The sequence below is a fragment of the Amia ocellicauda genome, chromosome 17, assembly GCF_036373705.1.
Source record: "Amia ocellicauda isolate fAmiCal2 chromosome 17, fAmiCal2.hap1, whole genome shotgun sequence".
Taxonomy (NCBI): Eukaryota; Metazoa; Chordata; class Actinopteri; order Amiiformes; family Amiidae; genus Amia; species Amia ocellicauda.
In genome coordinates this window covers 140,512-166,067 of record NC_089866.1, presented here as the reverse complement: position 1 = coordinate 166,067, position 25,556 = coordinate 140,512, and the positions used below count along the sequence as shown (strand labels likewise).

General features: G+C 44.7%; 1 protein-coding gene across 3 annotated transcripts in view; it reads left to right on the top strand.

Annotated features, from left to right (window-relative positions):
- The window catches only part of LOC136712985 (protein sidekick-1), a 287,347-nt gene that overhangs the window by 202,700 nt on the left and 59,091 nt on the right, over nt 1-25,556 (top strand). For all 3 annotated transcript variants that reach the window (XM_066689864.1, XM_066689863.1, XM_066689865.1), the window contains 10 exons: nt 10,453-10,564; nt 11,366-11,556; nt 14,010-14,093; nt 16,536-16,730; nt 18,601-18,717; nt 19,549-19,716; nt 20,058-20,160; nt 20,490-20,663; nt 22,112-22,248; nt 25,123-25,270. In XM_066689864.1, the coding sequence (XP_066545961.1) occupies nt 10,453-10,564; nt 11,366-11,556; nt 14,010-14,093; nt 16,536-16,730; nt 18,601-18,717; nt 19,549-19,716; nt 20,058-20,160; nt 20,490-20,663; nt 22,112-22,248; nt 25,123-25,270 (1,429 nt within the window). The remainder of the gene's footprint in view (nt 1-10,452; nt 10,565-11,365; nt 11,557-14,009; nt 14,094-16,535; nt 16,731-18,600; nt 18,718-19,548; nt 19,717-20,057; nt 20,161-20,489; nt 20,664-22,111; nt 22,249-25,122; nt 25,271-25,556) is intronic.

Genomic DNA, 25,556 nt, shown 5'->3' with positions numbered 1-25,556 from the left:
TAAAACCATGGTGGGAAAAAAAATCCACTAAATAGTCTAAACGAAATGGAGGTACTTACCTTAAGCTAGTTAAACAAGGATGTTTGAATGCCTCCTAGCCTCAGATTAAAGTGAGCAAGATTTTAGGCCGGGCATTCGCAGACAAAGCTACGATAGATCAGTTTTCATTCATCTTCTAATATATCTGCTAGATTTTTAGACTTCTGAATTCAGGACAGTTGCTCTCACATTATTATTTCCAGACCATTGCTCTTGCCAGTGAGACCAATGAGAGGAGATAATATTGTAGAAGGGAGTCAGGTTCCATAATGGGTGTTGATAAAAATGATGGGCTGCCAGGGTCTACCAGAAGCTAACATTATACATTTTAATGCAGTCTATTTCCAACAAATATTTTTAATGGACCTGACATGCACTAAACAGATAATCGAGCGGGAGAATAGCCTATGAAAATTGCTCTACTCTGATCTACTATACAATTGTGCTGAACCCAGTACATTAACAACTGAAAGCAGGCCACTGGGTGAGCTAAATTTCCTTTATGGCAGAATTATTACCTGTTTGGAAGAAATAGGGCTGTGCGCTATACATTTCACACTGGTGTCCAATAACCACAATATCCCATAGAAACCCCCACCGTGCATTTAGTAGCGTCTCTTAAATATGTGAGTGTGCGCCTCGATTAAAGTATATATGCGCCGCATGTCTGCTGCTGTTTGTCAGGGCTGATGCTAGTCTTCCTGACATGTCTCCTGTATTAGTATGTGTCTGACAGCCTCCGAAAGGCCGAGTTTCCAGGGCCCTGGGCACTAGTGCACTGCGTAGACAGCAGGTACATGTTAAGATGATAGGAAAATGGTATACAACATTATTCCTTTAGTTATGTATTCATCTGTGATCAGTGATCAGTGATCAGTTTTGTTTCTTAGGTAAAACCAAGCAGATTGTGTAATTTTTGAAGATTTTGTTTTACACACAAAGCAATGTACCCAGATGTTTCTATTTCAGGAGCCAGTCGTGTGACAGACTCGTGGGGGGGCAGGTAGTGCTCTTTTCCAAACTTCACTGCATTAAGGCATGACATTAAGGTTCAACAGTTCCCTCTTACATGCAGTTACACTGAACATCATTACATTTCAGTTACACTGAATATCATTACCAGATGTATTTGCATGGTTTAAGCTCAGTCGGCGCAGTCGGGAACGGTGTCTCAGATCTGTGCTGCTGGTAACACGTGGCGGCGCCGGGCCCATACATGTCCACTGTTTCCTGTGATACTGGGCTGATAGGAATCTGTTACACTTGACTTGAAGCGCAGACAGACATGCAGGACACAGATGTACGTCCAGCAGCCTAGCCTGCAGACCTGTTGTCTTATACAGTTGTCTCCCTGTTTCAGCCGGGCTCTGTCACAGCATGCAGCGCTGGGGTTTCACTTGGCTCCAGCACAGCAGCAGCTCAGATGCCCAGTGGCTATGAGCACAAGCAGGGAAACTCAGCATTTGAAACTCTCCTCTTCCCGAGGAATTAGGATTAGCGTGATTACTTAAAAATTAATCAACTGAAAAGCACAAAGAAATTTTAAAGGTTCATTATGTAAAAGTGCAAGAGCACCTTGGCGGCCTTCATTAAATCTGAGAATACCCTCCTTTCTTGTCTTGTTGCGTTACACACTGTTGTCCACAAGGACGTTAATCTGTGCTTCCAGGTAGACAGTGAGCAGATTGTCAGATGTCAGGTGTTGATTTACTAGTAAGCTACTCAAATGCCACCCAATAGCTGAAGCAACAGCGTTGGCTTCCTGCGACTCAGGGGTCTATATAGGAAGGCATTGCTGAGGTTCAACTGCCCTTTGAAAATGAAGTTGTTTTTTTTGGGGAGTGATCTGTGATGCTGTGTGTAAATTAGCTAATGTGAAGGAAAGATGGGTTAATATCCATCCATCTTATGGCATGAAAACATTGCTTCAAAATAGAATGAGATTCTCATTGAATCTGTCCCTTTGAGTCATGCTCGTTTTCAGAAGGAGAGGAACTCCTCATCATGCCGGGTTGTGTTCTCATTGATGTAATGGCATCATTCATCTTTTTTTCTCTCTTTTATTTGGCCAAGTTGTGCGTATTCCCATCTATGAGCAAGAATTGACAAGCTCGCCTTATCAGTCTGTCAGCTGGTCAATTCTTCACTGTTCATTAGAAATACAGTAGATTAGTTAGTGCTGTAAAAGTGAATTATACAGTATTGTTTGTTTTACGCTTTGAGAAAATAAAGTTCAGTTTACCGAGCTACCAATAAAAGCTGAATGCACAATATCCTGTGAAGTAGGTTTGCATTTGAAGCAGTGATGTCAAAAAGCCATGACATTTGGGAGCTGCTGGCAGGTACTTCATTAAGATGATTGACATGGTAAATTGGGAGGGTCAACAGGTGGCGGTGTATGTGTAAAGAATTGGCTTCATCCACAACCTGTTCGCGTTTCTTTCCTTCGCTCTTTTCAGCGAACAGGAGGAAAATAAGCTGCGATATGGAAATAACAACAGCCGGGCTGTATAAATGACATGACCTTGAGTGACCTCCTAACTGCTGCTGATTTATACTAGTTAGCTGTGTGGCCATTCTGTTGCCATTAAGATGAATTACTGTTGAACTCGGTGCCATGTTGGCAAATCACCGGAATTCGTGCGGACTCTGTGTCTGCCCACTGCGAGGTCTGGAAGATCTGTGAACGCAGGATCCCTTACGTTGTGTGTGTCTGGAGTCCTTATGAGCAATCTAGTGTCTGATGAAGGTTGAGGTGTCAATCAATGAGGTGCGGACGTGCAGAGAGAATACAAAACTGAGACAGACAGGGAGGCAGTGGACGCAAACTTGGAGCAATGGGACATTTTCCATATTTAATGAGCTCTCCACACACATCATTCATTAATCCCCTTTATTATGCTTTACTAACGCAGTGCTTATGCATGCTGCCAACACCGACCTTTACAAGCCAACAATAGTCTCTTAAATAATTCTTGAATGTTTTCCTTTTCTTATTTAGGCCAGTGTGGTCTCTAGCTGGGGTTAAAAATACATTGTGAATACCTTAGTCCAAGGTGAATACATTTTTGACAGATTCATTTGCTATTGTCAAATGACAATCAATGCGCCATATTGTTATCACCTTTTATTATGATTGTTTAGCAGCTAGAGTTCCTACAATGGCTGTTCAGGGCTGATTCGACCCCACGCGTCTCTATTGTAATCATGCTGGTTTTAGAGTTGACACACTCTCTCCTACACAGACCCACACACGGGTCTGTAGCAGTTTCCTTACCGGTCTTCTAACTCACAAGAGATGATGTTGTCTTGAATTACTGTATCAATCCATTTATTAATGTAAGGAATTTAGATATAAATTCATATGTTCCAAAATGTTAAGTTGTTGCTGTTGACAGATTTTTCTTTCTTTTTGAAAGTTTCCATCCAGACAGTAATTGGAATGAAAATCTATTCTCCCCCTCAGCTAAACAAATGGTGCAGCAGCAAATCACTAAGAAAAGGTTTAATTGTCGATACTAACAGGCTGGGCTGAAGTCATGTATTCATTAATGAATGTGCAGAAAATACAACAGTCCTTTGAACCAGTGCTCTCGTTCTGCTCAGCAATAACACTGTGTGTACATATGGATTTCAAAGAGTTCTGCATCACAATGCAACGTAATTATTCTCCTCCACTTTGTAGAAAAGGAAATGGCTAAACACAGAGTGCATAATAGGTAACCAGAACCGGCTCCACAATGATGAAGGGTTGTGAATCATTGTGTGTTTCATAGACAAAGCAGGGAGCCGAGAAACAGAAGCCGAATTTGCTTGCAGATGACAGTCAGAAAAGCAATTCATCAGACTTGCATTCACTCTTTATGACAATACATTTGTTAACCAGAGGTTTCTGTGCCTATAGCGTCTCACACCATGAGCCTGCGGGTGGGGTGAGGGGGTGAGCACAGTAATGCGTGGGCTATTGGCTTGCAGAAGATAGCTTTAGGTGTCTTGCAGTTCACTGTGCTTTAGTTGTCTGAAGTCAAATATATATTGACGTGTTAGCCCGCCTTAATTTAGTCTGCTTCGCTGCTGGCCTGAACCTCTAGCCTCCCGAGCGCAACCTGCTCAGCTGCAGAGCGGCAATGCGTGGTGAAGACGGCTTTGAGGAGTCAGTTTCTGCCACCCTGGTGGCTGGGAGGGAAAAACTATCCGAATAAACAATGAGGAATAAATTAATACAAATCAGAAGCAAAAGACCAAGACTCAAATGAATACACAACCCTAGGTCTGTAACCCTGTACAGCTGTATTTCTGTAGGTGGTTTCTAAACAAGGACTGAGTGTATAGCTCGGCACGTGAGTTTCCTCTCGGAGCGGCAGTCATGACTGGGAATCTGGCTGAACAATTGGAAAAGTCATCCAGGTTCACCTGGTGAAAACGCAACCATACAAAACAAAAGGCTATCTGGACGTGTGCGCGTGTGTGTATGCGTGCGTGTTTGTGTGTGTGCGTGCGTGTGTGATTTTGAGTGTGTGCATGCATGTGTGTGTATGCGTGTGCGTGTGTGTGTGTTTGTGTGTGGCCTTCCAAGCAGCTGGGGGTCCATCTTTATTGTGGCACCTCTGACCCTCCGAAGCCCATGAGGTTGTCCCAGTGACGGCATCCTTTGCCCCAGAGTTGATCACCTTGAATGTTTTTCAACAAATAGGTCACTTACTTGGGGCATCCTTCATTATAATGCATTAAAATTAGTTTTCACTGTGTTTCTCTCATGCTTTGTATATATTAGTACTGTCTTTGTTCTTGCAGACAATGACACAACCAAGGTTGAATATGATGCAACCAGACTGTGAATCGTGTGTAATAAAGGTATAAAAAAAGATCAAATGCTTGTTTAAATAAAAAAAGAAGAGAAAAAGAGAGAAGGAATAAGAGGGTGAATTGCTCTGACCAGCCCTCGGCTTGTTTCCGACTGTGAGGGTGGGTCTGTGCTTTGTGTGTCTTTGGGAGACGCCGAGGTCCTGTGTCAATAAAGTAGACTTACTTCCAGAAGCCTCAGTCTTTCATATCCTCCTCGGGGGGGACTGGTGCTGCCGATAGAACGAGACTAAACTAACTTTGTCTTCTGTGGTTGTGAAGTGACTCTGCTGTGCACTCGGGTAATGAAGTGACTTTTGTTGTGCTGAACCAGGTGGTTGAAGATGTCCCTCAGTGACAGACAGATGATCGAACAGGGTGTTTCTGGTGGAGGGAAATGCTGTTCTTCTCTGAATCTGTGAACTTGTGAACACTTTGGTATTTACTGTGAAAATGTAGAGTAACATATAAATATAACATATTCTTTTCATATTTAGCAGAATCTGTGACACTCCTGTTGTTCAGATGGATCGCACTGCCAGTACAGGCAAAGATCTTCCTGAGCTCACATGAGTTACAAGACGAGAGAAACATATTGCCAGTGTTGCCGTGTGTCACAATGCCCTGTGGAAGAGGAGCTTCCTCGTGCATCCAGGATGTTCCCAGAGAGCTGAATGTTTCATGACTTCAGTGTCTCCGTTTCATCGCAGTCTGGCAGCAGCTCAGTCGTTTGTCAAACTTTTTGTTTCACTGGGCAGCGCAGTTACAGCAAATCTGCATAAATCAGCGTTTTCCACTTAAATTAAGCCAGTGACACACATTCAGGTAAGGAAATTGAAATCACAGATAACCAGTTCAATCCCTCCCGTCCCCTCATTACGTCTGTGTCCATTCCTGGGCTCCATGTAGCACATGTAACAGAGCTCTTCTTTATTGTGTCTCCGGGTTCAGGGTGTTCATGGTCAGTGTGTATTGGCCTGATGGCTAGAGAGCCAGGCTGCTGGTCCACACAGAGCGAATGAACTGCACTGCTGTCAGAGCAGAAATGGCTCCTTTGTGGCATTGCATCAGTTTCTTGTTTGACAAGAAGGCAGCGTTCTTTACAGTGACTTCTAAACTCGTTTTGCTCAGACTCCTCTCATTATTCCCGTCTTCACAGCTGCAGGTATTCTGGTTATAGGCAGAAGGAGATTTATTTTTAAAAGGCCTTGGGGAGCTTTATCGCAGTATTAAAAGTAGCATCGTGCTTGAGAAGCTGAGCGCGCCTTAGAAGTATTGCATTGAATTTAATACCTGTACATCTGGCTTCAGTTGTTAAACTGCTCTTAAGGTCAGAATCCTCCAGGTTTTTGTCAGCGCTGTGTGAAGCCACTGCTGCATTATTCATATTGACTTTCTCAGGAAGGGTCTGGGAGAGCATTTATCTATTGATTTTGATTGAAATGGGAGATGTTTGGAGGTTAATTATGGCCAAGAAACCCCCTACAACATGGTATCAGTATATGTGAAGAATTCCTGCCCCCCCAGCTAATGGATCAGTGTTTTCTATAGGGTGCCGAATTCCCATGACAGTGTGAATGACATTTATTAAATCATGGATTCTGTTAATGTCTCTCTTCCCTTTCACCACGCTGCCGGACAGTAAGCAAGAAGAACCGAGGATCCCTTGGTAAGATGTTTGACAAAATCAAAGAGATTAAACACTTACATGTTTGTGTTCTCTGCCTTCTGTGACACACCTGTGTCAGTTACATTACATTACATTACAGTTCATGAATGCTGTGCTGTTCTGCAGTGCAAGGCAAGGCATCTGCTACCATTTTGTCTCCCTCTGCTGGTCCAAGCAGGATGCTGTGGGTTCTTTAATCCTGGTACCTAAAAGGAAGTTGTATTTTCCAGAAAGTTCTCCATGAAAACCGTTAATATGACCTTTGCCAGACCTGTCCAATTTCCATTGCCTTCGAGGTGTGTTTTAATTCTCTCTGAATGAACAGCAGCCGCAGTATTGATCAGCGACACCTGCCTGAGAGCGCGCTGGCCAAGTGATCGGGTTTATGCTTCTTAAACTCGAACAGCACAGGAGCCAAGACTGTAAACACATGTTTTATCCTGCATTAATTTGTGTAACAGTCGGGGAACAAAATGTTGGTAAGTGCAAATTGAGAAATATGCATCAGTTTTCACCAGATAGAGATGCAGGCCACACACACATCTGGAGCGCTTCCTGTAATCCTTGTTGTTCAGCCTCTTAATTAGTACTTGCCTGGGATAGGGGGGAGGTGAGAGACGGAGAGTTGCCGGCACATTGAAATCTTCTTCTGCCTCGTAAAGGAGCCTGTTGAGTCATTTTGGAAATTTGTAAAGGAAGAAGCACAGAGTTCAACTCATTAGCATGTCAGTGCAGCGCCGGCTTCCCGCAATAAATACAGACAAGCCTCTCCAGGTGTAGCAGGGGAGGCCGGCGTTAAATTAATAGAAGTTTAGATTGAGGCCATGGAGCACAGATCACACACAAAGGTGCTCAATGCTGGGAAGAATGTATCGGTTTTCAGAAATAAGAATAACAAGGATCAAGCACCATCTCGGGGAGATTGCAGGGGGAAAGGGGCTTCGAGAAATGTGTTTCTTAGTAATGCTTTCCAAATCTTATTCATGGCTTTGGTGACATCCTGGCAAGGGAGATAAAAATGCCTGGGCTAAAGGATGCTACATGACATTGCCTGTCAACACAGAAGACTAATGAGCCGAGTCAAGCGCATCCCTTGTGGATAGGATCAAATTATTGGTTTCTCTGTTCCCCCTTTAAGAGAGGCCCCTCCCTTCAGAAAGACATTTATTGAACTCAAAGCCATCAGTCGATGGTGGAAAACTTCAGCCTGCCTCTTCATCGAGGACACACGTTCTTCTGAGACTCTCCTCACAATCACAAGCTGTCTAATTACCCTTCACAGCGCAGACACACCTGTTTGTGTGGAGGCGCTTTGTCACCCTTATCTGTTTCCTCACTGCGGCATCGCTGAGCGCCTCCTGCACAACCTACAGCCCTAAACGCAGGCAGTGACTCCATTAATAACCCTCCCGGGGCGTGCCGAGCACTTTTAGCCGTCTCCAAGTAACCTCACACTCCTCTCCGCTGCGCTCCTCGGTGCCGCAGTCAGCAGATACGGCAAATCCTCGACTCCTTGAACAGCAGCGATTTTTATCGATTACAATCTCCGAGTGAATTGTTACAGAATTGCTCAGATCCTGTTAGCTTCCCCTATTGTTTCCTGTCTGGTCCCAGTACAGTTGGCTCTTAGGCTTGTTGCTTCTTCCTCACCTCTCCGAGGCCCCGAGTGCCGGGCTGTCCATTGTGGTTCTTGGAGACGTCTCTGTCTCTGTGCTTTAATAATAACACCCAGGTGTCCAAAAGGCATCTTCTGAGCTCTGTGTTTGTGGGCCCAGGGTGAGCAGCAGTGCTGTATGTGACACATCCATTATGCTCTGGTTGAAAAGCAACTGTTTCAGTGCAGATCGTGTGCTTTTAGAGGCTTTTCTGAATCTGCGAATAAAATGGATTCTGTCTCGAAACATTACACGATCAGCAACTTTGATGCACAATTCACTTTATTCCCCGAAGACCGAGCAACTCGGAAGGAAAAGAAATTCATCACAGTTGTATGTTTTTTTGTTTCTTTGTTTTTAGCTCATTTATCCTCACTTATTGCTGATGTTAAAGGGTGATGCACAAACCCTAGATTCTGACCTGGTGACAGACAGAATGACAGACAGTTGGGTTTCAAGATCATTCGGCGTCAGAGACAATGTTCCTGGTTTTAGTTTTGTGCTTTTTGTGCAGTTTGTCTCACTTGTTGCAGTTTTGTTTTGTGCCGATCATCATTGCGTTCTGTTTATTCTGTATCTCCTTATTTTCAATGACAAATGAATTATCTTTCAGCTTTCTGAAAGATTAAAAAAAAAGTTGAAGAAGCTCAGGAGTTCGATTCAATTACCTCCTTTATACATTTATTCAAAGGCAACATCAAAGGGTTGATTCATATGCTTTGGCACCTCATTTTAATTTCTGCATTAATTTTCTTAAGATCTCAGTATTTTATTTCTCATTGATTTCCGACGACTCAAATGGAACAGATTCCAATGGTGACTTTTCAATTTCTTGCCTAATATAGATTAGGTGTGTTGCTTGAGGTCCTCCACTTGCTTTCCTTTTAAGTCAGGTATCCCATTTAAAAAGCTTATTCTTAAAAGATAATTTAATTTTAAAACGAAAATAAAAACCTAGCAAAACTGTGGAAAGTTAATTAAATGCTGAGGTGCTCGAGCAGAAGTCTCCAAGCCACAAAAGTACGAGCCTCTCTCCCTGTCACCTCTGCAATCTATAGCTGTGCGTGTTCTGTTGCATCGATCTCCTAGTAAACATGTAGACTTTATTTTCTTCGGTCTTGGTCACAAGACTATGGCTAAATTATCCATCAATTATTCAGCATACCAGCTGTTCTCATGGAGTCCCCTCATCCCCAGAGTAACAGACACATTAAAAAGGTCTTTGGTTAATGATGGAGGTTAAGAAACACTGCATTTTGTGAACTCTGAACACACTGCACTGTTTTAACAGTTTCCGTTCAGTGCCGTGATGCACATCTGCTCAGGAGTGCGGAGATGTCCTCTGTCGCTCTCATTTAAAGTGCTTAAAACAATCTCCACAGCTCTGTGACGTGAGTCCTGCTTATCCTTTTGTAGTCTTGGATTTAACACTGCGCTGTTGTACTAACCGCCGAGGATCTGTCTGGTCTGTAGGTTGGCATGACCTCCCAGAGAAAGAGGTTCAGTATTACTCATAGTCCAAACTACAGGCTTGGTTTGACTCAGTGGCCTTAAAAACATGCATGGCTCGGTGATGTTTTAACATCAATGCTGGATAGAGATCTCCTGTGCTTACTGGGGGCGGATAGTTGATTCATTTCCAACTTTTACATGGTGGCTTTTTATGGAAGCAGCAGCACAGAGCTATGACGCTGGCTATAATAAACTGCCCCTGAAGCCGGAGGATTTTCAAAAAAATCTCAGCTTTTGCTTCCAGTGCCTCCTGTGTAGTGTCTGCCTGAAAGTGTCTTTTCACCCCAGGTTTACAGTCTAGAGGTCTCTGTGGTCAGTGTGGTCCTCTGTATAATGTGGCATCTCTGAACTCACCACTCATTGAATAATATTGATGTTGACGGTCTAACTGTCCGAGTCACTTCAATCCACCGTTGTTGGGTGTATTTTTTTCATGGGGGGGTGTTGCATGTATTTCAAATTGCTGTTAACAAGTGGATGTCGTAAGCTAAGGTTTGCATTAAGTCAAGTATGTAATGCAATCCTATATCTTGGCATTCTGGTGACATTTTTAAGTGTTAAGTGTTTTAAAAAAAAATATATATATATATATGTGCGGTGTGTGTGCGGTGTGTGTGTGTGTGTGTGGGTGCGTGTTTGTACAGCGGAGAAAGTCACTGGCCTGTTTGAAGGTTTGATTGCCGTTGCTCGCATCGCCTCGTCTCACTCACTCGTCTCTCCCTCTCTCTGCCACAGACTCGGCCGCCCCAGCAGACCCGGTGGCCCCCGTGATCGTGATCCCTCCCAGAAACACCACGGTGGCGTCCGGGGCCAGCGAGGCCACGCTTGAGTGTGTGGCCAATGCCAGGTCAGACCCCGGGGACTCCTCCTCTAATGAACACGCTTAAGCTGATATTAAACTTCAAAGCAGCCCAGTGTGTTTAATCATGTCTTATGGCCGAGAAATGTTCAGAGTAAAAATCGCATCTCGTTTTGAGGAACATAATAAGTCTTTGTAATTTAAATGCCCTAATGGGATAGAAAATGGAATGAAAAAAATGTGAGAGATAAAATAAGGTAGAGACGGATTCAAATTAAAATAATGTACAATGTACAGTTCAGGAACTTTAGTGATTCATGTCATGATCACAGGCCTAATAAAAGACTGTTGACTGTAATCCAATAATGTTATAAAGAAGTGAAATGGCTTCTGTTTTTCTTTTCTTTTTTAAAATTCTATTCACATTTTTCTTCTTGATGAAAAGAAACCACGGAACACTTTGCATTCTACCCAGAGACCACTTTCAGAGCATACCGTCAAACTGGACCTGATTATGGAGGACAGGGGTAGTGTAAAGACAGCTGAAATATAAGAGCTCAGATTCCACACGGCTTCCTGTTGTCCTTTCACAGCGTTTCCTTTTCCAGTTACACACTTTCACTGTGATCCAGCCCTGCCTGGACCCAGCAGAAGGGGTTTCCTGTCCTATAACATTTAGAATTTATATTTTGCTAATATACAACTGGATCTCTAAGCATTATTAGCATATATGTGCTAAAAAAAGACCAGATGTGCAAGACCAGTACAGAGGGAGCACTAGGACGCCCACTCTGTAAAGCTTGCCGTTCACATGAAAGCAGGAGGTGACGTGTTGCTTTGTCTCCACAGACCTTTGGAGAAGCTGAGCATCTCGTGGAGGAGGAATGGCCTGCTGCTGGCGAGCGGCGTGGGATCGTTTGGGCGCCGGCTGACCATGGTGAACCCCACCTCTGCCGACGTGGGGCTGTACATGTGTGAAGCCGCCCTGCTGGACAGCAGCGTGAAGCCGGTCGAGTCCAGGGCCTTCCTCTCCATCACAGGTGACCTCGCTCTCCCGCCTCCCCCAACTGTCCATCTCCTGCCCCCTCCCACCCTGCCATCACTGCCCCTGGACTGCACTTCATCCTCCCGATCACTCTCGGTTTACTGCTGCTCCCAGAGAGATGAGGGCAGTGAGAGCTGCACGTGCTTTATAGTGACCTCTGTTTGTCAGAGCCCAAACAGCACACTCTGGAGTCTGTGTGCGGTCTGGCCGTGTGTGCGGCCCCTGCTGGAGGGTTTGGGGTGGGATGCCGTTACTGAGAGTTTCACAGCACCGCTTCCTGATTCTCTTCTCCCTGCAATACAGTTTCCTAGACATCGTGCAGCATCTCCCGTCAGTAAGTCGGACCGCGCTCATCAGCAGCCTGCTGTTTGTTTGCTCGTGTGTGTTGTTGTTGTTAGACCTCAGGCGTGTTTGTATTCAGAGAAACCCTGGCATGGTTCCTGGTACTTTGGATTCAGATGAGCTCAGAAGCAACATGCAGCCCCAGGCGTCAGGGCTGTCAGCTATCCTCTGTTCAATATGACATCATTTAACATAAATAAATACAGCTTACAGTATGTAAACAAACACAATCATGTCCCTCTTCATATACTCGTGAGCACAGCTACCCTGCAGACACCTAAGAATCGACAAGGCAGAGGGCCGACCCAGGAACGTCGTCCGGCACACAGCGGCATTTCAGTGTAAGCCTGTGTGCCTTGGCTTTATATAAAGGCTTTAGCACTAAACCCCCACACAAGCCGGGTTCCCATCATCTGCTGTGTAATCCTGCTCCACCTGGGCGTGTGGGCGCCTCCAGTGAACACCGTCAGTCGATCATCTGAAACCAAACAGCTGACAGAGCTCTGTGCTTTACCATTTAAAGAGTAGAGTCACTCACGAAAACTCGGATAGCTGTTCTGTTATGTAAAGGCTGTGTGATCTTTAAAAGCGACGTGTCAGTTTACATTGTCTGGCTCTCTCTACATCCTTCCGGAGCCTCATTCACACCTCCTTGACTTCCCAGCGGCCCCCTCTCTCCATTAACGCAGAGCCGGCTCTCCGTGAGAAATGTACAGAGCTGTGAAATTATTATAGCATTTATTAATCTCTTCCAAAGTTACATGGCACCCCTGCAATGTGAACATTTTTACAATTATAAGTTTTAATTAGGGGCAGGCACCTACTAATGTAGTACACTGATATAGGATGAGGCCTCTGTCAACACGGCAGCGCAGGATCACACTTCCGAATAGAGATTCACATGCAGAGTATTATTAGCTGCTCGACTCAATCCTCGCCAGAACTGCATTCACTGAGGAGTCGTTTGCTTAAGAGACAAGTATATGTGTCCCATTTAGGAACCTGTTTGTCTGGGTCAGGGTGTGAGTTCAGGTCTCCAGTGCACTGCCGTCAAGTGTAAACGTGTAGATTTATACAGGCCTAGCTTTAAGTTTTGGTTACTTATTTTTTGGACACAGTAAGAGTGTTTCGATACTTATAAGGTAATCGATGGAAAACCCAGATTAAGCGAGAGAACAGCCCTGTCTCTGAGCTTTATTACCCCAACATGTCCCTGATGGAGTTACTCTGCTTTTGTTTGACTTCTTTCCTGATATCCTCTGTGTTTTCCCCCAGATTAATGTACAGACCTGTAGAGCTTCGCAGCTTGTTGCATATTTATACCGTATTCTCTATTCGTTAGAAGGGTAGTGTTCATTTATAGGCTAAGTTGACAGTTGTGCCGAGTGTGATCAGAGGAAGTCCCATACATATGTATAAAGAAGAAATAATGTGGAAATAAATTGTAATGCACTTCCTGCCTGGTTTGAAGTGACTTCAATGGATGAATGCGAGCCGTCACTGGCATGTAATCGGTATTATGTGGAAGTCAGGGGACTTTTCAGGGATTCATATTGTTGTCTGCATTTAATTCCAAATATGTATTTATTCCTCTGCTTATACACACTCTGGCACTCCGGCTTTCTTTCCATAAAAAGCGCAGAGAGAGTGACTGTCATTCTCACTTTGAAATACTTAGATATATGCCATGTGAGATTCTTTGGGTTGCTAATTTTTCTGAACCTGTGACAGTAAGAAAGCCATTGGCAACAGTCCTTTACCAGCGGCAGGGTAATCACCCTGATGAGAGCCGAGCCGTGTCAGCGCTTTGTAGGAACACGCCGCCTCAGAAAAACACCAACCGGTGCGCTGCTCCCGGATTCTATGATCGCTTCAGCCCGCAGTCATGGAATGTCAACTGGGTTGAGAAAGTTGGAGAACTGTATCAGTGTTCCTTCCCTCCTCTGTGTTGTGTGTATTTATTTGAGCCAGCTTGAAATGTTGTGCCCCAGACCAGACCTGATAAACTCATCTTTGCAAAATGTAGATCGATGTCATGAATAGCTGTTATTGCCATAATTGTCTTGCAATTAATAATTGTATGTATTCCTTTCCTTCTTCCGACAGAACCGCCCTACTTCACTGCAGAACCCAGGAGGAAGATTATGGGAGAGGTGGAGAAATCTGTGGATATCCCGTGTCAAGCTCGGGGTGGGTGGGCTGCTGACCTTTCCTCTCGCGCAGTGCTTTACAGGGACATATTGTGAGGAAGCTTCAGTCGTGTGATTGTGGCTGTATTGTGTGAAATCCCCACGGCAGTGCGGCAAGCTTAGTATTAAGACACAAGTGTTTGTATGTTATATTGTTTTAAGTATATATTTTTTGTAAAGCAGATGTGTTTTTGATTATAGTTTAGCTACTAAGTAAATCAGGATTGCCACTGATATTATTTGTGGAATATTTTTACACTAATGATTAGCAATCTTCTTATATATTGTTCTCTTTGGATACTTTTAAGAAAACCCGGCATTAAAACAACAATCCCTGTACTGAATCTGCTGAACCATAGGTACGCCCTCATATCATTGTATATAGTGAGGATATCTTGATAAGATATGTTTGCTGGATATTACCAGGCAAAACCATCCTCTGTTGTGTTTTCTGCTGGTATGTTTGTTGTTTGTTGCTCAGTTGTAAGTCAGTGAGGTTGTCCAGACGGCTCTGTAATTGTGACCACCAGCACACACACATGCCGTTACCGTGTGACTGCAGTCCTGTTTAGGATAGAGAGATTCTACACACGCCATGTTCGTGTTGCCCATTGAAGAGCAGTATGGGGTTAATTTGTAATCAAACACAGAGTCTGTTTAATTAAATCTCAAAAGCCTCAGGATCTCGACAGATTGAGTTTTCGATTGCTTTGTATTGAGTGGTACTTGATGTATGTTAACCAGCGTGAGAGCAAGGAATGCAAAATTAACGTGTTCAAATCAAAATTGCTGTTGCTTCTCGTGAAGCATATCGGAGCTCGAGGTACCGATTTCCTGTCTGCCTCCGAACTCAAGTCAGTCCTGCGGAAAGCGTCCATCTCACGCCCCCCCGTGCAGCCGGTAATGCAGGACTGTCGGAGTGCAGGATCGCAGGATCGCTCCCCTCGACCCGGTCACAGCATCCTCACGCAGAGGTCTGAGTGTCGGAGGACAACACGCAGAATCTCTGCTGCTCATGGTGCCACATCAGCACCTGTCTGTCAGACCTGAAACCTGGGCAATATTCTGTCAGGTCAACCGTGTATTAAAATATTTTATATTAATAAAATTTTTAAGTTTGGCAGGATTTCATGTTTCTTAAAGCACTGCAAACTGAAAGTAAATATTTGTGCTCTGCCCCTTTAAGCAGTAACTCACCTGAACCTCTCAGCCCTCAGTGTGAGCGTTTAATCCGCAGCCCAGCGGGTCAGCTAGTGCCGTCTGACCCGAGAGGCCGGCTCGTTACTGGGTCCAGTTTTAACAGGAGATTCGCTGCTTATTCTTTATCGAGACTTTTCAAACTCTGATAGATATTTTTAAATGATGATGTGTTGTATATTATAATGATGTGTTTGAATGCCTCTTCCGTGTTTCATCTTTAAAGGCTGGTTAGTCACGTCACTGTATGGAAACACACATTTGGACCTTATTTTCAAGGCATGAAATGGCTGTTTTACAAAGATAAGCACAACAATTACTTTATATTTTATTTAAAGCCGCCGTGTCCTCGTCTTCCTCATCCTTCTTCCTCCGCTCCTGTCCAGCTCTCTTGCTTTGACATTCTGTGTAAATGTACTGTCCCATCCTGATGTATTGCTCCTGATGAAAAAAGACCAGTTAACAGACATTTCAAGGAGGGGGGGAAAAAATCCTACAATTGAGCAGGTTATTTCATTTCACTTTGTAATCCTCCATCACAGGATGACAAGACTGCCCTCTGGAGATTCTTCACTTAACATATTCATTCATTTTATTCAAAGATATAAATTTAGGGAAAGGAAAGGATGTCAAAGAGCTATTCTACCATTGAAAACCAATACAATCCAAGGGACGTAGGATGACCGGCTTGAAGATTAAACAAGTTGTCATGAGGACTGCAATCTGTTGTAGGGGCCACAGAGTGCAGGTATCAGGATGAATGGGGGCTGAACTCAAGCGCGGAGTTGGAGGAGAGAAGGCAGACAAATGAGATGTAATGATGTTCTGTCACTACGGACTCCGTCACCGGCGTCTGGGAAGTTTTTCCATGACAGAAACACGGGAGAAGTATTGTGCAATTATGCCTTTTAACCTGCACTATTCAGACTGTGATTCCAATCAGTAATGGAAGATGAAATCGGATGGTAATTTCTGAACACAATTCCCTGCAGTTGCAGGGTCACAGTCGAGACACTGCACTGGCTTATTAGTAAAATAAGGTAAAAAATCATGCTGAGAAGGAGACCAGGAAAAGTAAACACTGATGATTTAACTAGCAGCTTTATTATTTATTTATTTTTTCCACTGTGTCAGCCAAACATAGTTTTTTTTATCTCCTTTTATGTTTGTTTTTCTATTTAAATCACAGCCTTATTTTAATGAGACTGCTGTGCCTCTTCCAATCCCCATGTGCCCCGTCCCGCAGGTGTCCCTGTGCCCAGGATGGAGTGGTACAAGGACTCGGTCCCCCTCAGCAAGATCAACAACCCGCGCTACAAGGTGCAGTCCAGCGGGGGCCTTCAGGTGCGCAGGGTCGTCCCCGAGGACGCCGGCATCTTCCAGTGCTTCGCCAGGAACTCAGCCGGGGAGATTCAGGCGCACGCCTACCTGGACGTCACCAGTAAGTGTGAAAATAGTCATGCGCTCCTGACCGCAGCGGGTCCTGTGTTTTCTTTGCTGTTTATGTTATTGTTTTTAACACAAAGCCTTCATTTTTCCTGTTACGTTGCAAATCCCCCATTGGTTCAAAGTGTTCATGGGGAGGGAAACGCATAAAACACCAGGAAGGTCATTTTCAAGGCAGACAGCTTTTCTAATTGGCTTAAACGGGAGCCGTATACAGTCCAATAAAAGGTGCGGGCGTAAGACCCAGTTTAATAGCTGTGTATATTAAGCAGAAAAGTCGAGCGCTGATATATCATGCGTCTCATAAACTAGTAATTCACACCGGTTGCTCTCTGCATGAAACGTCCATTACTGCCATTATTTCTGCCTGTTATTGTGGAATGCTGCATGCAATATGTGTCACATGCATACTGTATAAAAACACTTGATCTTATTTTTCATTTACTGGATAATTAGTATACACATGGTTACTTCCTTAGTGTAGTTAAAGATTTCAATTATAGAGTAGCTAGCAGGCCCTCTGCAGCTGCACTGCTTGGTGCAATTGGTGAAGATGTCTGGTTTTGGTGGCTGCTTTGATCATGTGCGAGTCTGCAGGGCTCTCTCTTCAGCAGCAGGATGCGCAGATGCATCGAGTATAGAGCACAAGTGTGATTTATGAATGCCCCATAAACTCTTTCTGGATAGCTGCACATTTCGTTCGCTGTGCTCTCCTCATGTAACAGGAGTTTAATTTGCTCTGTTTTGTCAGTAACTCTCTCTGCTAGTTTATGTAAATAGATTTGCTCAACAAGGTGCACAAACCTGAGTTCACGTCCAGAAAACAAAACCCAAACACCTTTTAAGTGCTAGTTCTTGTCTCCGCACACGGTGTTGTATTGACTGTTCTCTGCTGACGAATTGATTATACATTTTGAACTCTGGTAGATGTTATTGACCACAGTAATTAAAACAGAAATGAAGGATGGCGAGTCGGTCCCTCTGGTCCTCCGTTCAGCTGTGTTCTGGCCACAGGTGACCAGAGATGAAGACCGGGAATAAAGCACCAGTTTTCATCAGCTTCCAGCCGTGCTGAAGGAATTAAAATCCCTATCCCTCGGTTTTCAGTGTTACAGTCATTATCAGTGCCATGTTTTTTTCTGTTTACAAACGTAAACCTTGCCGACCAAATGTGAGTCATTTAAAATATAAGTACAAACATAAACATAATGAATTCTGAAGTAATGAAAGAGGGTCATTTCGGATCAGTTGGACTTTGAGCGCTGAAGACCGTGGCACACATTGTGAAGAGCGTATTTTATAGCAGGCTGAATTCGTACCCAGAATGCAGTAGGATATAAATGTGTTCAATGTCTGGTCCGAGTTCTCCTGTTTCAGCTTTACTTTTAGAGTTACTCAAGTTTAAGAGCTATTTTCACTAACTATATAGCCATTAGTTGGTGGAAATAAAGCGAGCTTGGGTATTTCTTCCCTTTAAAGTGAATTAAGCTGCTCCTGCGATGCCTGTACTTGGCAATGAATTGCAATATAGCTCCTGATTCCAGTCTGATAAACACAGCTGCTGGGCTCCTGACAGAGACACTGTAAAGGTCGAGCTTTATGTCCACAGTTAATTTACCGCACTGTCTGACTCCTGCAGTCCACGGGTGAATAGTATCAATAAAGCGCCACACAAACCACATTGTTACTGGACACGCAGGAAGTGCTGAGCTTTGTATTATGACTTTCTGTGAAACAAATTTGCTGCCATGTGATCTGTGGCAGAGAGAGGATGGGGCTTCGGGCAGAAACAGGAGATAACCCTCCTCTCGCTCCTAGCGCTGATGCAGTCTGATGCAGAGTGTGACCCGTGTTTGTGTTTGCAGGCATGGCTCCGGCCTTCAATCAGGCGCCCACGGACGTCACCGTCACCGAGGGCACGGCGGCCGTCTTTGCCTGCAACGTGTCCGGAGCCCCGAAACCTGCCATCACCTGGAGGACAGGTATAGCGCGCCCCATCCATCCCGCTGACTTCTGCAGACGGGTACACAGCACACAGCCACGTAGGACAGCGCTGTCAGAGGCCTGCTGTCCTCACCGCAGCTGAACCCAGACAGTCCAGGAAGTGTTTATAGAGTGCAGCTAATCTAGGCCCTTGTATAAAGTCACATTTGAAGGTCCTTAACCATGTGCTTCCAGGTATTACAACCCACCCTGAACATTACTGTTAATGCTGAGGGAACAGGAGAGTTTTAGATGATAAATATACAAGATATAAGCATTTAATTCTATAATAAACTAACATAACTCTAACATAGTGAAAATCTGAGGGCCTTGCTTTAATGGCTGTGTGTATGATTGTTATTGTGGCTTGTTATAATTTAAGGCCCTAGGCTTTATCAAGAATAACATCTAAGAGAGAGAGAGAGAAAAACAGATATATTTTTGCCTAAGGGTGCTTCTGCCTTCCCAATAAAACCTACTGGCTTGTGAAACGTCGACCCGCAGCGATATTTTATGCCATGCATGGAGATGTTGTTTATGTTGTTTATTCACCTGCTGGGCAGAAGGAATGATAATCTCCTGAAAAGAAAAGACATTGTCGCCCTGTATTTGCTGTATTTATTAAGTGTGAAATGCAGACACTTCTCACAATTAAAGTAGTGTTTCTCAACACAAAACTTACTATCTAGTTTCAAGGGTCTAGACGCTGTAATGCGTGTTTCTTACCCATTGCCGGGATTTTAATTGGCAGTGAGTATGTTGGAGACTCAGAAGTCTCCTCTCCCTGCTGGTCTGTGTCTCTAATGACAGTCTGTGTCTCTGGTCCGCAGGTGAGCAGGTCCTGGCCAGCGGTTCGGTCCAGATCCCGCGATTCACGCTGCTGGAGTCGGGGGGGTTGAAGCTGCAACCGGTGTCGCCACAAGACGCCGGGGAATATGCCTGCTACGCCAGCAACTCCCAGGGGGCCGTCAACGCCACAGCCTCCCTCACCGTGTGGAGTAAGGACTGAACACACAATACTGAACACTGCAGAATGTTTAGTTTCAGGGACATCAGTGTAATTGAGCTCTGCTGTAAATTCCCTTCATTTAGATGCTGAATGGCCTGTTACTGTTTCCCTCCTGATGACAAAATGACTGGAGAGATTTCACGTACATGCAGAAGATTTTGAATGAGAGCATTTGATGCGTTTGAGTTTAATTAATAATACGAATGTACAGCAATCACACTTCTAATGACAATTAAGTGTTCTTGTTATCTTGGCATCAAAGTTAACGTGTGTACACAGTCACACACACCCTCGTGTCTGTGGTGTAACGCGCTGGTGTGCTTCCTGCAGGCCGGACGTCCATCTCTCAGCCCCCCCAGGATCGGCGGGTCATAAAGGGCACCACCGCCGTGCTGGAGTGCAGCGCCTCGCACGACCCCCGCGTGTCCGTCAGGTGAGGGGGGACTGCTGTGGGGTCTGCATTATTTTTAGTCGCGTGTTTTTGCCCTGTTTCCTGATTTTCATGATCACCTGTGTTTAGAAGACATTTTCACCACAGGCTTTTTAAACAAACAGATAGTTAAACAGTGTGTAGATTTGCAGTGTGTGTTAAAGGCTCATTTGTTGTTCATTTGCAATAGTGTTTATAAACACAAATGGATTTTTTATCACTTATTATGTGGCACCAAGCCATGTATTTATACTCAGAGGGCAGGGTGGGATTGTGGGAGCAGCGTGGGATTGTGGGAGCAGTGGTGTTTTAACCGCAGTGCATGTCCACAGGTTTGTGTGGAAGAAGGACGGCATGGCGCTGACCCAGCCGCAAGGAGGACGGGTCAGTGTGAAGGGCGGGTCTCTGCAGATCAGCCAGACGTGGTCGGGGGACATCGGGGACTACACCTGCGAGGTGCTGTCTCCTGCCGGCAATGACACGCAGTCCGCACGCCTGGAGGTCATGTGAGTGCAGCTCTGTTGAGTCTCACTTCGTCTTTGTGTTGTCCTGCTGTCTTGAGGAATGGGATAATTACAGAATTAGTGCTGGTCTCTGACTCCACCACAGGCGCAGCACACACTGCCACTGAGACACGGAGAGGCAGCATCATTTCCCACAGAAAACATCCCTCTGAAATGGGGCAACATGTGCTCCTGAACAGCCTTCGAGGCGTACAGCATCTCACACACACACCTCTGAACTTCTTACTTAGCGTTGCTAAATGAAGAGAATCTGCCAGCCTCCCTCGTACACAGATATCAGGACAAACTGCGCTGATTATCTCATCTTTTTAATTTGACTTTTGGCACTTCGCATGTGCAGTTTTAGCAGCATTGTGAAAGCCTGGTTAAGCATTAGGAATTAGAAGGAGGAGATCTTAGTGCCATCATGTATCCAGTGAAGGTATCGAGGGCCTGTGGGTTCAGAGTGGCCGGCCGGTCAGCGCAGTGGGGTCCGGGACTCATAGCACTCGGGTCGCTCAGCTGACAGGACGCGCTGCTCGAGCTGAGGGGGGATGTAGCCTCAGAGCTGAGAGCATTAGGAAGAAAAGTCTCTACTTCTGAATAACTTCTCTTCATTTTAATAAAACATTCCTGTCATATTCACAGAGCAGCTTCATAAATTAATAATTACTATTGGAGAGCATACTTTTTAATTAAACTGTATCTCTGAGGAGTTGGGCTTTGCTTAGACAGGTAGGAGCTGCATTAATCACTTATAATATATTTATACAGTGAATCAGAACTTTGTAGGAATTTAATATGAAGATTCTCATTAGATTTAGAAGAGGGGGAAAATTGGTTTCTAGGAATCTGACTTTTATTTTAATTTTAATAATATACAGAAAAACATGTATATGATTGTTCTGAACGGGTTTGTGTGGATGAGCTCCTGTGTGTAAAATAAATATATTGTTTGTCTGTCTGTCTGTCTGTCTGTCTGTCTGTGTGTGTGTGTAAGTAAATAAATGTATTTATTGTAACATTGTTTTTATTGGCCGGCGAGCTCTGTTTCTTGAATTCAACAAAGCAGCTGGGACATGCTGTGTAAAGGGTGCACTTCTCCACTGCTTCAGTTCCTGACAATAAATGACATTCGCCAGCTATTGGTATGCTGGTCTGAAGGCACGGCTGGGGTTTATTCTTCCCGGAAATAGTTAATCAACCGATCAATAAAGAATAAAGCTTTTCTTTTAGAAACCTTTTAAAAGCAGGCCTGACCCCAGCTGGTTTGAGAATTGTTTTTGGTTTACTGTGTAAGAGAAAAACAAGCAGCCCGAGATTGTCCAGGCTTTCTCTGGGGGCGAGTCTTTGAGCAGGAATACGTTTCAGCAGCAGCAGGGCTCAGTCGCTCAGTCTAGAAGTCTGTCTGAGGCGGGCTGGGCCTGATCTCTCCACTTTGTGATTTCCAGTGAGCTGCCCCACTCCCCCCGGAACCTGCAGGCCAGCCTGAACGCGTCGGACAGCCGCACCGTGGACCTCTCCTGGCTGCGGCCCTTCGATGGCAACAGCCCCCTCCTGCACTACGTGGTGGAGCTGTCTGAAAACAGTAAGTGCAGCTAAAAGAGAGGAAGAGGCAGAGGATTGAGAGCGCCTTTAGCTAAGATGGCTTTCTCCTCTGTCTCCCTGCACAAGACGAATCCAGTGAAGTCTCTGCGCTGTCAGTGCAGGAATCTCCTCGGGAGAATAACCGTCTCTTGTTTTGCGGCATGTCTAATTTATTTATTCATCTGTGTGATCCTCTTATTTAATGATTTCATCTCTAGAGACTGGGCCGTGTCTGTGCTGAGCAGTGCTGTGTCACAGCCCTGTGCTCAGGTGGATGTGAGGGGCAAAGGCCCTGCTCTTCACACAGGCTGGGATTTCCTGACCCTCCAGGACGATGCCTCTGAGTGGCGCTTTCATATCCCATTTACAGAGTCTTGTGATTAACATTTAATGCTCCACCACTTGATCTTCGTAGGAAATAGGTCAGCCTGTGGTCAATAATGCAGCATGAACTCCTGACAGCCATGTTTGACATTCGCAGAGCCGGTCTCAGACACACTTGTTGTAGTGCAGAGAGAATCTGATTTTTCTTCTTTCCTCAGGATTAGGATTATTCTCCTTCTCATCACCGGCCTGTTTTTACCAGATTAATTTTATAAGTTTTAGTTTAGTTAAAATATATAATAATAATTTTTTAATCAAATAAACCGTGTATGCAGACCAAGCTGGACGTCCCTACAAGAGGTTTACTGAGAGCTCTAGTCTAGTCTAAATGCAGTCTTGCTGCTCTGACACTCACTGTGCCTGAACACAATTAACTGGTCCCCAACGCCTCTCCTGAAACATGTGACCTGAGCACATAGCAGCTACACAATGGATGCTCACTGCTGCGCGGAACAGAAGCTCAAGCGGATGTGCAGGAGTTATTGATAAAGTTGTCAGGTCTGCCTTCCCCTCCTGAAAGGAGCTTGTTGGGGATGGAGGGGCACAGCTGCAGTATTGGGGTTTCCAGCTGCCATGGAGTCTGTAGTGTAGCTAATAACTCCCCAGCGCTGTTCACTGCCCCCCCCCCAACACACACACACACACCCTATAACCCCCTTTCTCTCTCCTGCATGAAGCCACTGGAAATGAGATGAACATGATTTGCATTACTTTTCAGTTTAGTCTTTCTTTACTGCCAGATCACTTATCTTGCATTGAGTGGGGGTGAGAGAGAGGGAGAAAAGCGGGTGGGGGGGAAGAGAGAGAGAGAAAGAGGCGGGGGGAGAGAGGGGAAAGGAATGAATAAATAAAGTATTCTACAGACGCAGCACATAAACAGAGCCAAGCCCTGGGGTGACAAGGAGATTAATAGACTGTGGAGCAGAATTCAACTCTGTGCTGCATTGAGCTGCTTATAAGCAGAACTTGAGGCACCTCTTCTGAGTGTAGATGTGACTGTTACGTCCGCCAGTGTTACAGAAACAGTGGACTGGGACGCCAGTGAATCAGCTGTGTGTTTTACAATATGACACCACACGTGTTTAAGTCAATGTATAATTAATGGAGAATCCATCACACATATGTAGATACTTCCGGGAGTTTGGTTTGATGTCATTCACAACACAGGAGTATGCAGATAACCTCATGAAGGAAGTAGAGTCAGGATATTCTCGGTGATGCTGGGGTGTGTGAAGCTGTCAGATCAGCTCTCTCTAGGGTTTGGAAAACCCAAATCCCAGGACACATTGTCCTTCTTGGTAGCAGTTTCTTCTGCACTGGTTTCAGCAAACAACAGTAAATGCAGTATTTCTGCTGAGGCAGATTGTATCATTGAGTATTGTAAATACTCTTCATCTGGACAAATCCAGCACGCATCTCGGTTCAGTAGTATTGTCATGTGAAATAAAACCACAACAGGCATGCGGTAACCAGAACTCCCCCCGCCATATGGCACTATTCTGTGTCAGTGTGTTTTGAATTCAACAGCTCTGTCATGTGTTGACAGTCCTCAGATGCACGAGTTTAAACACTCCCCGACTGCACACTAATGATGTTGCAATTCTGGTTTGATTTATTGCTTCTCCGTATAAAGTTTGTATTTTTGACTCAAATGTAGTGCTGTCTGCCTGCCTTGTGATCTCTGATCTGATGTACGTGCTGATGGCTGCCCTCTTCCGTAGGACTTGTTTGCAAATTCCCTAAACAAGCTGCTGTATATGAAACAGGTGTTAACAATTAATAGTGCCCTGGTAGACTTGTTAGGGGCAATACATTTGTTGTAAAGCAAAGACTCCTATATAAATAGGTTTAAGTAGGCAATGAACAATTTATCAATAATATAAAAACATTTTATTATTATTATTATTATTATTATTATTATTATTATTATTATTATAATTTTACCACCTGTGTCAGTTTGCCCCATTATAGAAAGCTTCAGAAATATTAAAAATCCTCTCCGGGCCGGCTTGGCAGAGCTGTAGAGTAAAGTGCTTTATTGGCCGATTGTGCAAGCGCTGTGTTGTGTTCATCAGAAGTGAGAGGAAGTAATGGGGGGTTCAGCCTTTGTCTCACTGCCAAATCAAGACCCCGTTTGTCAATGGGCCAAAAACCACCTCCCTTCTGAAGTGAATCGATCTGAGCTGGATGCAATGCAGAGTGATGGTTCTGGGTATCGAGAATGATGTCTCCAGGCCCGCTGTCACATGACTGCACTAGAGCCTGGAGCGCAGGATCGCAGCAGACACTCGATGGCAACGGGGTGACACACCGTCGAGGAGCTCCCATCTGCCATCAAAATAATATCACAGCTCTGTTTTCACAGCTTTAAAACACGATAAGGTTGTCTGATTTACCCTTGCACAGAAAGGCAGTTTATAGATCAACAGATTAGTTATTAAAACTGAATTGGCAGTCGGGGTAAAGTAGTCTCCTATTGTTTGAATTGCAGACTCCCCATGGAAGATTTACCTGCCCAAGGTGGACCCTGCCTTGACAGGGGCTGTCGTGAAGGGACTGACCCCAGCCCGCACCTACCAGTTCAGGGTGTGTGCCATCAACCAGGTGGGAAAGGGACAGTACAGCTCTGAGACGAACAGGTACGCATTGTGTGTTTGTGTGTTGGTGTGCTGCTCCAGCAGCCAGTCAGTCGATCAGCAAGTTATACTGGCATTACAACCCCACTTTGTCTTCAGTCCTCAAGTCTAGTTCAAGTCACCACAACCAGGGAGGAATCTGTGCGCTGCGTGTTCACAATATTTGTGTTTTGAAGAAAAGTGTTATTTATTTTATAAGCCTCAAGTGACAGATGAGTGAGATGAGGTGAGTTCTTCCGCTCCCTCCCTCCTGGTGAGAGCCAGTGAGACAGAATAGCTCCCTGGCGGG